This window comes from Ruditapes philippinarum, unplaced genomic scaffold, assembly GCF_026571515.1.
Source record: "Ruditapes philippinarum isolate M1 unplaced genomic scaffold, ASM2657151v2 ctg400_1_1_1_1, whole genome shotgun sequence".
Taxonomy (NCBI): domain Eukaryota; kingdom Metazoa; phylum Mollusca; class Bivalvia; order Venerida; family Veneridae; genus Ruditapes; species Ruditapes philippinarum.
In genome coordinates, this window is record NW_026857630.1 from 311,453 (window position 1) to 323,883 (window position 12,431).

Here is a 12,431-nt window from a genome sequence, read left to right on the forward strand (position 1 = left end):
AATTGTTTTAAAGTATATCTGCAGGTTTCAGTCAATAAGCAAACAGCGCTTGATCTCTTTCTTAAATATTCATTTTATATATAATAACTAGTCGCTTCTGCATCCGGTTGATTTCAAGATGGCGGCGCCCATGAAACAAATTCGAAGAGTATTTTCGTTTGTTCACAGAAGAAATTCTACAGTAAGGAGTAATTGTCATTTAATGAAAACTTAAATTTTAGTTCGTAAGGCGAAATATTTTAGCATTCATTGCCTTTCAGATTTAATAGATGTTTTATTCATTGAAAAAAGGCTCTGGTTATCAGTTGCCGGTGTAACATTAAATTTTGACCCCGTTGAAAATTGACCCAATGGGCCATTTTTCAATGTTGATAACAGAACCTTGGTGATTTTTCAACGTTGAGAATTGACCCTGCCAACCATTCAACATTAGATTTTAAACAGAATTGATCAGTAGTTAAATTTTGACCACATTAGCAGGTCTAGCATATTGCCAGATTAGTGCATGATGCACCAATATGTGTACGCACGGATTTATATTACAAGGATCGGACACTTTCGTTTAGCTTAAAGTCCCGTCGCGCGCATGTGCGGAATCGGATAAAGGTGGACAGAATGAGATGGCGGAACGTGCGGAGTACGAAATATGACAGATTTTCACCGGAGTATGTGGTGTTATTGCAGCTTTGTGAAAAATTATACACATATGAATGTATTGATACAGTAATATGAAATTAGGCAAAGCCTATGAACGGGGAAGTCGTTAAAAAAATCCTTTCATTCTTTCCGTTTTAAAGGTGTCATTCGATATTACATACACCGCTTCCGTTTTCACTCGGAACACTCGACGATTATTACTAATCCGAAAAGTTGAGATTTGTTCCGTTATCGGAATACCCCGCCTATTATCATTGACATACATTGTAAATGGCGGCGCCCGACTAGAACTGACACTGAAAATTTCATTGATAGGTATAGAATTCTATATATTTTTTAATTGTTTTTTATTTGATTTTCTTTTAAATATTCACGTGTAGTCTATAGCCGGGCAAGCCAAAGCCCGGACCCGCTTCGCGGGCCCGGGCTTTGACTTCCCCGTATTATTTTGTGTCGCTAAAGTATTATTATATGAAAATATGCTGATAGAACGCTGCAACGCTTAGTTAAAAGGTACCTAATTTAAAAAATATTTGCCTATTGTTTAGGCATACTCTCTACACTTCGCCGCCCTTTTACTTCAAGCACGAATTATTACCGCGATTCAGAATAAGATAATCGTTTTTTACATGGTTTAATGATGGCATTGCAAAAAAACGTTTCTTGATTGCTAAAAAACTTTTAAAGAAATTCATGTTTGAAATGTGTCTTTATTTCTGTGAATTATTTCCAAATGATTTGTACATTTTTTATTTGATTAGTAAATATTCTACTTTATTAATTATTAAGTGCTATTAAATATATTTTCAGATCATTCTAGACAAGCATTCCTATATAGATGAATTCATTAGATTGGCAAGGAAGAAACTTTAATTGGCATAGAGAACAGCTGTTTTATAATATTTATTTTTTATTTTGAAACATAATTTTCATAGATATCCTTAAAAACAATTCACGTCAAATGATTTATTTATCACATGTTTATTTTCCATCATTTTTCAGAGAAAGGACTATACAAATTTAGTGATATATTTTCAATTTCATTTATAAATGTTAATAAAGAAAATAGATTTACATTGTATTTATATATATCCTCTTCAGAATCATTTTCTTACCACATATGCCATGAACTGTAGTTAAAGACCGCGCATATACAAAATATACATTCAAATTATATTTTGTTTTGAAGATTGAGTGTTGCAATTATCACAAGTCATGTAACCTGGTAATGAAAGTTTGGAAATAAAGTTTTTTTAATTATCACTTACCCCCCTTCAAAAAGTAATTAAACTTGAAAGAAATTTAAGCGATGTGTAAAAAATAATCAACAGTTACTTTTATTTCGCAAAATACTGACTCAAAACTGTAAAGATTTTTATTGTTTTTCTAGCGTTACATTAAAAAGTATAATAAATATCTTTCTACAGGCATTCAAATAAAAAGAATAATTAAAATATACGGATTAAAATATACGAGTGACATTAAAAAGGCCGGAATCGAGACAGCCACACGAGAGAACTTTACTGTTACGATGATTGTCTACTTCACTGCACCGACATTTGAAAACAGATTTACAAAAAATAATAATGATATAAATGACGAATGAAATTTAAATATTCTATGAATATGGCAATATTGACAATCTCGGCAATATTTTGTACTAAAAAATGAATAAATTTTCTTCACGTGTAAAGGCCGCAATACATTACACGTAAAACAATTGTGCGTTAATAAATTTGACTACATAACCCAACAAATCTTAAATATTGCATCTTTGATCATCTGTGAATAACTTACATCGGCTTCTTTTTTGTTTTGAAACTGAAAGTATTATGGTACCGTAATAATAAATTTCAAATACCTGCTTTTTATATAAAAAAAATGTAAATTTACTGCGGATTTCGTCAAAGTTAATTTTTTAACCGTCGTTGCGGACAGATAAACTGTACCTTTAAAAAATAAATTAGATATTTGAATTAACCAAGTATTTTTTCTTCAAAATAAACTTTAAATTTCCAAAATCGGATAATAAATGAAAAAGCTATATGGTATTTTGTAAAGTAGGTATCCGTTGCGAACGGGCATTTACGCTTCCCGCCGGTAAATTATCGATCGATGTACCTTTATCGGGTGCACGACAAGATATTTAAGCATTTATATAGGGTTAACTGGGAGTGTCCGATCCCTGTAATATAAATCCGTGGTGTACGATGCACCAATTGGTGTATTTTATGATGCACCAATTGGTGTACCAGACTATCATTCAAATCTAATATGAAATTAGGCAAAGCCTATGAACGGGGAAGTCGTTAAAAAAATCCTTTCATTCTTTCCGTTTTAAAGGTGTCATTCGATATTACATACACCGCTTCCGTTTTCACTCGGAACACTCGACGATTATTACTTATCCGAAAAGTTGAGATTTGTTCCGTTATCGGAATACCCCGCATATTATCATTGACATACATTGTAAATGGCGGCGCCCGACTAGAACTGACACTGAAAATTTCATTGATAGGTATAGAATTCTATATATTTTTTAATTGTTTTTTTATTTGATTTTCTTTTAAATATTCATGTGTAGTCTATAGCCGGGCAAGCCAAAGCCCGGACCCGCTTTGCGGGCCCGGTCTTTGACTTCCCCATATGAAGACCCATTATTTTGTAAATATAGCAGTGTGAATTGTGGCACCTGCACTTACTATAGATAATATTCATAGAAATATCCTGAAACTAAAGATATTGATGTAAACACTGGCAATTCTTGCACTTTTTAGCTCGACTTTTCTATGAAAAGGGGAGCTATCCTACTCGCCCTGGCGTCGGCGTCGGCGTCACACCTTGGTTAAGTTTTTCGTACCACCCCACTTTATTTCAGAAGTATTACAAGTATGGCATTGAAACTTACCATACTTGTTCACCATCATAACCTCCATCTACAGACAAGAGTACATAACTCTGTCAAGGTTTTTGACAGAATTATGGCCCTTTTTTGACTTAGAAAGTGTATTGAGCTTGGTTAAGTTTTTTGTACCACCTCACTTTATTTCAAAACCATTGGAGGTATTGCTTTGAAACTGACCATACTTGTTTACCATCACGACCTTCATCAACAGACAAGAGGACATAACTCTGTCAAGGTTTTTGACAGAATTATGCCCCTTTTTGACTTAGAAAATACATTGAATATGGGTAAAATCCACTTATTGCCTTAACCCTTTGAGATATTGCTTTGAAACTTTTAATGCTATTTCACATCATTACCCCCATCTGTACGCAAGAGAAGGTAACTCTGTCAAGGATTTGTTTTAAAAATTAAGGCCTTTTATCGACTTAGAATCTTGGTTAAGTTTTTAGTACCAGTCCACTTTTTGACTGAACTGTTTGAGATATTCATTTGAAAGTTGGAATACTTGTTTACAATCATGATTCCCAAACATGTCCAGGAGAAGGTAATTCTGTCAAAGATTTTATTTGAATTATGGCCCTTAACTGTCAATGTTTTGTATTATAGGCAAGCACTAAAAAACTTAAAAAATCTAAAAAAATTCATTCCTATCCACTTGTTCACTTTACCATAAATTATGTCATATAAACATTGCTGTAATATTCAAGGGTATCAAACAACTAGTTCACTTTAAAAATACAGAGATTCTTGTATTGCCTTTTACTGCAAAAACTTTTTTTATTGGCAAGCAATAAAAAAGTCGAGCGCGCTGTCTTACGGACAGCTCTTGTTTGAAAAACTGAATGATACACTAATTGGTGCATCCCAAAATTTGAAGTGGTTATTTTTTTACTTTTCAGTCAAGAGACAGTTTTAAAACTAAGTATACCAGATCAGAATAATAACTAGATATGAAATATGGAAATGAATTTATGTCTGAAAGTTACAATTTTTCAGTGGATGAAAACATTAAAATCTCCTGAAGTTCATTTAGATCAGAAGTTGTGTTTATTCTTTGTCAATAAAACAGACTATTACCAATGTTATGTGCAGGTGCCAAAACATGATTATAAATAAACAACAAATTATTTACAGAAACGCATTTATCAAAACTTTTATTCACCGATCAGTGTATGATAAAATACATCAATTTGTGCATTATGTACCAACTTGTGCATCATACACTAATCTGGCGATATACTAGACTTGATTAGGGTCGTTATTTAAACAGCGTTAACGGTTACTTAAATTTCAGTAAAAGTTACTAAAACGTCTGGGCTATTTGTAGCGGACAAACACTTATAAGCAAAAGAATCTCTCACAGGCGTCATAAAAATGATTTCACAAGCATAACATGGCCGGGCCTGGACCCATGTGAACTACTTTAATGAGAAAGGCAAGATAAACTATATGTTTGAGAGGGAACTGTTTTAACAACAGATATGGTTCTATGTGGTCAGAGTCCGACATACCCATGGAGACTTCCACAGAGAAAGCATTTTTTCAAAGTTAGTTTTTTTTATCAAATGATAATGATCATTTTACGAACTGGTATAATCAACTGTTGAAATTCATTAGAATATATTCTGTAGCTAGCCAGGGTATATTTAAAGATATATTCTCTTAACATTGTGTTTAGAATGACTATATATTCCATATGGATATAAATATAAATCCTTATAAATAAAATGATCTACTGTATAACCATTAATGAATTAATATCTTCCCGAGCTTTAAAATGATAATTTTACATTGCTGCAATATGGACCCAATTAAGGTATGATTTAGGTAATCATAGTTGTGCACTTTAAATTATGACTTGTTTTCTAGACTAATCTTACTCAACATTAATACATGTATAAAGTCAATGGTTTCTTATCTCATACCAGTAAATATATTCTCCTGGCACCTTGCTACTTACTTTTCTGTACTGATTAGGGGAAGTAACTGTTGCTGAAACAATTAACTTGTTTCAGTGGTTACTTCCCCCAGATCAGCATGTCCAAATTTATGAGACATTGAAATATAACAGGGCTGTTGCATATCCTTAAGTTAATTAATGTTCATTCTAAGAGGGGTAGATTGGTTTTAACTAATGTGATATCTTTTAAACATTAAATATATATATAAGTTCTGGAACAAGAAAATTTACACTAAAAAATAACTGACGTTAAATTGTTTTTCTCAATTTAATTTATAGCCAATTTTTCTATAATCATCAGGGCAAATAAACATAAAACCATAAACCATGAAATCCAGAGACCCAGGGTTCCAGTCCTGGCTGCGGTGTTATGATTTTTCATGTGAATTTTCTGTTTATATACAACTGTATATAAATACACATGTATATATATATATGTGTGTACTTGTATTATTTCATAATTTAACTCTTCATATTTATATATTTGCTATCATTTAAAGAAATGAAACAATTTTGTTTGTATTTGATTTAGTTGCTACAATGTCGTTATTCAAGCAGCAAGGAACACTCCAAGTTCTTCCCTGCACAAACAACAACTATGCTCCCTGATAAATCATTTGAAGGAAAGACGGCATTTATTACTGGTGGGGGAACTGGACTAGGTCGAGGTATGGCAACAACTCTATCCAAGCTGGGTGCACAAGTTGTCATTACAAGCAGGTATAGTGTGACTAATATTCATACCTTTTATAATATTTGCAGTCTCAATTCTCTTTCTTATTCTATACCAATTCACACAAAGTATTGACTCAACTTCTAGATGTTTTGGTTTAATAATTATACTGTAGTTTTGAATAACTTTTTATGTTTCTTGTCTGTGCAGGAAACTTGATGTACTTAAAGGTACAGCTGAAGAAATCCAAAAAGAAACTGGAAATAAGGTATAGTTAGTGTATACTTTTTATTTAAAAAAAAAGGATATAATTATTAATTCTTTAATTATTTATGCTATTTTTTCATGATATTGTAAAATGAATGTAAGTTTTGTGTTAGGGATGCAGGTTTTATGATATTGTCATAAGTTTTATATTTATAATCAACCCCTTTATTGGATATGCATTAACAAAGGTTTTTCTATCTACATAAGAAGATGTATTAACTTTAAAAGCAGTTGAGACAAAAGTTAAACAGAGCTTGAATTGAAAGTTTAAAACATGTCCAAAGCTCATAAAAATTGAAAAAAGAACTTGCCTGAGCTTACTGTATTTATGACGGTCTCAATTTCGCTTTTGGCATTTGTCACAATTTCAATTAAAACATTTGAATAAAACTTAGAACAAAAAGAGGGAAGGATTTGAATAATTTATTTTTTGTAAATAAAACTTAAGAAGAAACAAAGAATAAAAAAATCACTTCAGACAGATGGTTTGATGCAAACATATTTGTATTACATACACATGCCATGTATGTGAATTTTTTCTTCTTTATCAATGCTTGATAAAACTTGCCTAACATATTTTTTGTGATTTGAATGGCAAGTTTGGATATGGGTCATCTAGGAAAATTAGGTCACCAGGTCAAATATAGGAACACCTTGTTAAAATTAAAATTATCAAATAAACTTCCTGAAACAAGCGTTAACAATTGTCAGTCACATTTGAGTAAATGATTTTTGTCAATTTTTCAAGTAAGAATATGCACCTCCCATGGTCAAAAACTAGGTCATTAGATTAAAGAGAAATCTTGTTACTTTTAGCATGGTGTTGTGCTCACACTTACTGAGTATTAAATGAAAAAGAGTTGCATATTTGACTCACATTATGGCCCTCTTGTATGTTTGTAAGTACATGACTGTATAATGAAATTTTCTCAATTCATACCTTGATACATATATATATATATTGTTGTGTGAGCAGGTGTTAGCAGTTGCAGCAGACGTTCGTGATCCTGCTGGTATAAAGACGGCTGTAGATGAATGTGTAGATGTATTTGGTTTACCTAACATCATTATCAACAATGCTGCCGGCAACTTTATCTCGCCTTCAGAACGACTCTCACCAAATGCTTGGAAAACTGTGGTGGATATTGTTCTTAATGGAACAGCATATGTGTCATTAGACATTGGAAAAAGACTTATAGAGGCTAATCAAGGTAAAATAGGAATAATGTGCTGGTTATAGGTAAATGGAAAACACATTCTGTTTATCAAAAAGTAACATTTTGTATGAATAGAAATCCTTGTTGATTAACCCATTACTTCTTGAGCATTTTGTGAAAAAAAGCTGTTTTCATTGAAATGCTTCCTGTTAAAAATTGCTATGAAACTATAAAAAATGTTCAATACTGTTCAAACTTGGCACAAATGTTGACTGGACCATAGCCTTTGTAAAGGTATACTCAATCTTAAATGTCCTGTTACAATGGTATGAGGGGACATTTCAAAATTGCCAAAAATCACTATTTGCATTGATTTTTCCATCAAAACTGATTTCAAAGTACTGCGACTCCTCAATGGATTGAGATAAAGTCAAAGGCTTTTCAGCAAGACACACCTTACCTAAAGGTCGACCTGAGGCCATTTTTAGCCTCTCACAAGTCCAAAAATTTGTGGGGCTCTGCTGACCCCTTAAACTTTCAAACCCCAAGGGGGCAGATCCCCCCTCTGGCATCCCCTTGAGAATGGATAGCGCCGAACAAGTGATCACTTTTTTAACACCATTTTTCAAACGAAAACAAGTGTTTGGCATCTAAATAGCACATTTTTTTTCCACTATTTGAGGCCTCAAGGGGTGGTGGGGGTGAAAAGACGTCTATATGAAGTAAAGGATTGATATCAAGGATCTTTCCAATATTGATGCAACTCTATTGTCCAAGAGGTTTATGGGTAGAAAGCAAAAGTTGACAAAGGACAGTAGAGTGAGTAGACATAGAATCTGATTATAATACCTCACCTAAGCTCATTATGAAATAAGCAAATTTTAGCTGTCTCGTACCTGACATTGTTTGTAAATTCTCAAGTTTACAATTCACTTTGACTTTGGATCTGCCAGTTAAGATGTTCATTAAAAATAATCAGGAGCTTAATACCATTACAATTAGAAATTTTGTGTTTTATAGACTTTGCTTCGAGTGATGTAAATATTTCTGCTTATGTAACAACCATGATTCCTGACATAGAATAAGTTCTGTACTAATGGTAGACTAACATTAATTTCTAGGTGCAGTGTTTCTAGCAATTACTACAATATATGCAACAAGTGGTTCAGGTTTTGTGACACCAAGTGCTGCAGCAAAAGCAGGAGTTGAAGCCTTGGCTAAGTAAGATTTTGTGTTTATAGTTCAATTCTTTAAAATAAATCCAATAAAATATTATTTTCATTTTATCTGTACTGCTCATATTGTTTAACTTTATGGTATTCAGAAATATTTTAATATTATTGTTTCTAATAAAGACACTTGTCATTGAATGCCCATGAAATTGAAACAAGTAGGAATATCTCTTTGCATATAAACAGGTATACACTATAAGAACAACAAAATTTGAATGTTTTGCTGTTTGAAGTATGATCAGAAAATTTCAGCTTTTGTAAAAGATAACCCCACAAACTGTTATAATGCAACATTTTTTTACAGAGGTAGTTAGTTTGAATTAAACATACATGTACACGTAATAAGACTATATGACAATACAAACAAATACCTGGCAAGTTATGCTCAAATTAGCATAATTAAGTAATACCATTACATGTATTTTAATAAGTCAGGATTTTTATTGTGTAATATTTTAGATCACTGGCAAGTGAATGGGGAAGATATGGTATTAGATACAACTGTTTACAGCCTGGACCAATCAAAACAAAGGTATTCTTAAGCTTGCCTGAGCTGTACATTGTGCTGATTATGAATAATCTTAACATCCTTTCTTTACCGCTGAACATGTTTTGGTGAAACTGGAAAGAATTGATTCTTGTGATGGTACTTTACATATTAAATCTAAAATAGTTACGTTCTGCAAAATGATATGCCAGCCAGAGATAAAGATTTGGAACTGTGAGGCAGATTTCAATGATTTGTTCTACACTAGCAAGGGAATTGTTTAAATCCCAAGGTCTAAAAATGAAATACATTTAGACATCTTTTCACAGATTTTAATGAATCTCGACATGAGTGATTTGTTGGTAGTACTGAACAAAAACAGCTAAGATGGCCACGGAGCTAAATTTAGAAATGAGCATTAGATGACATCTCCTCCTGTAGCACTGAATTTGGTGAAATTTGATTGAAATTATCTAAAAATAGCTAAAATTATTGCCAGTATACTGACCAAGATGTATGTCAGAGGTGAAAATACATGTAGTAATAGCATTTAAAAAGATTAACTTTGACTTAAAATGGCGTTAAGAGTTGGTCCAGATCAACTTCTATTCTGGTAATAGTTATGATCTTTTATACTATGACTTTATATTTCAAATTTTCTGACAGGATATCTATTTTGATTTAAGGGAGCATTTAGTAGATTAGATCCTACTGGTGAGTGGAGTAATAAAATGATTGATGTACTACCAACTGGTAGGTTTGGTGAGGTGCAGGAATTGGCCAACTTGGTTTCATACATGGTTAGTGACTACAGCTCCTGGATGACAGGGGAGGTAAGAATTGATAATTTAACAAAGTTTTACAATAACTGTAAAAACGTATAAAAATATCAGAAATTCATGATTTTATCCATGTAATTAATTTTAGAATTTTCTTAAGATAGAAAAGTTAAAGCAGCTACATGTTAAGAGTTTCTAAATTCTATATTACCCTTTATATGTGAATATATGTATGTTTCAAAAGTCCTTTGGCAGTTCTCTCCAAAGAAAGTTCTTAGCTTGACTTAAAGAATAGTTTAAAAAAACTTCATTCCAGTAATGTTCATTTTGTTCAACTTTAAGTAGTAGAAAATATTATTTTTAAACTATGAATGTAAACAGTTGGGGTAAACACTCAGGGTTTAATACTTAAATATAGCATGAATCTATGTATTCCCTTTTGAACTTAGAAAATTTTACTGGCTCAACAATCAAAGTATATTGAGAGCCTGTTGGCTGGTAACTGTTATTACTTTATTTATATGTGATTTTATGTATTATATGTGTTAAATGGTAAACGTTCAGGATGTGTCATGTTTAATTGTATCTTTGTCAGGTGGTAAAATTGGATGGTGGAGAACTATACAGTCGTGCTGGCTCATTTAATGAACTACGAGCAGTTAGCAATGAACAGTGGGACATGTTAGCACAGATGATCAAAGCTACTAAAGGCTCATAAATAACTTAACATAACATTTGTGGATAAATTTATTACTAGGCTAGTTGTGATACTGCTTTAAAAGTATATATATATGACAAATTTTAAACCTATAATGAACCTTTTTCTTTTGCCTGATTTTATTAATGAGCCTGACATTAAATATTTATCTATTTATATTTATTGTTAGGGGTATACAATTATCTGTCAAGAACTTCTAGCTGAGTGCAAAAGGGTTAGATAAGTTTTAATTATTAGGTGTTCTCTCTTTACTAGTCTTATTTCACCATAATCACCTGTATTTTATAATAATTTATGTACAAGAATTCATAACTGGGGCCATTATGCTAGAATTTGTATTGTTAGCTCACCTGGGTAAAAGGTATTCAGATATTTGTGATAATAGTCTGATTGTGATATCTGTCACATGGTGTGTATCTTCATTCAACAGCATCTCCTCCCAGACAAAACAAGAATAAATCTATTAAAGGTGGCTCACATCAAATATTAACTGTGATGTTCTGATGCATAATTATATGTCATGCCAGCTTTAGATAGACTGTAACATTGAGAAATTCTTGTCAAAAACTGTACTGCCAGTGTCTTAGATGATTGATATGTAGCGTTAGCTTCTATAAGTTAATAAGGGAATGCTCAGCTGAATAATTTAATTAGGGCCTTCATAGCAATCTTGCTTCATTATGTTGGGAACAAGAATCATGGTATTATTTACTTTTAATTTCAACCAATCATATTCCCATCATTATTTCAAGACTATACTCTCAGGTTTTACTTGCTATTTTGTGTAAATGCAAACAATATTCAAAGTCCTGAAATACTATGCCAATGCTGGTGGCATCACTATACTCTCTATTTATATTGCTTTCAGTTCATGTTGATTTAGAATTACAATAAATTACTATTTTTCTAAATCTTTTGTGTTATTTGTAACATTGTTATGCCTGTTAGAATTGTGTTGTTTTTTTGTATGTACGTTCATATAGCTGATTCGTTACAAGGTGATCATGTAAAGAGATAGATTTGTCACACAACAAGCAATTGTAGCATACTGCTACGTGGTCTTTAAATTATTTTTCCATACTGTAATCATCCATCTGATTTCGTTGTTATTGTAGAATTGCTACCGACTGTTGTTATTGTTTCTCAAATTTTAACATGTCAGCTTTGAAATCGTATTTTACTGTAAGCAGGCTGTCCAGCGTCCCTAAAATTCCTAAAAAATCCTAATTTTTTTCAGTTTGGCTAAAATTCCTAAAAAAATGAAAAATTCAAAGGGAATTCCTAAAAATGCCCTATTTTTTTCACTTAAATTCCTAATTTTTTTTTATATTTTATGATAAACATATCTGAAACAACCATGTTTCAATCACAACCTAAATTTGAACAGTGAAGCTGATGTCATGTCTGACTAAATTGCATAAAGTGACATGTTGTATTTACTTCAACTCCTGCAGAAATGCCATACTTCATTAATTATGCCACCGCAGCATCTGCGATGCGGTGGCATATAGCGATTCACCTGTGTGTTTGTTTGTTTGTGTGTGTGTGTGTTATATAGATTATATAGTGAACTTAAAAAATTATCTTGTGAAA

The 12,431-nt window shown here is 32.1% G+C and overlaps 1 protein-coding gene across 2 annotated transcripts; it reads left to right on the plus strand.

Annotated features, from left to right (window-relative positions):
• Positions 1-4: 4 nt before the first annotated feature.
• LOC132750410 (2,4-dienoyl-CoA reductase [(3E)-enoyl-CoA-producing], mitochondrial-like) lies at positions 5-11,749 on the plus strand. Of its 2 annotated transcripts, none has more exons than XM_060740379.1 (8): positions 5-181; positions 6,058-6,245; positions 6,409-6,466; positions 7,442-7,676; positions 8,744-8,843; positions 9,314-9,386; positions 10,028-10,174; positions 10,716-11,749. In XM_060740379.1, the coding sequence occupies exons 1-8, from the start codon at positions 119-121 to the stop codon at positions 10,836-10,838; spliced, it is 987 nt and encodes a 328-aa protein (XP_060596362.1). In that variant the 5' UTR covers positions 5-118; the 3' UTR covers positions 10,839-11,749. The 2 variants fall into 2 exon arrangements, with proteins under 2 accessions (XP_060596362.1, XP_060596361.1); XM_060740378.1 differs by lacking the exon at positions 5-181 and adding an exon at positions 5,032-5,112.
• Positions 11,750-12,431: the final 682 nt, after the last annotated feature.

Bases quoted from the DNA above. Each gene is read 5' to 3' on its own strand.
- LOC132750410 (XM_060740378.1), top strand. From the start codon at position 5,047: ATGGTTCTATGTGGTCAGAGTCCGACATACCCATGGAGACTTCCACAG. The intron at 6,246-6,408 runs GTATAGTGTGAC...TTGTCTGTGCAG, and splicing joins CAAGTTGTCATTACAAGCAG to GAAACTTGATGTACTTAAAG. The intron at 9,387-10,027 runs GTATTCTTAAGC...TTTTGATTTAAG, and splicing joins CTGGACCAATCAAAACAAAG to GGAGCATTTAGTAGATTAGA.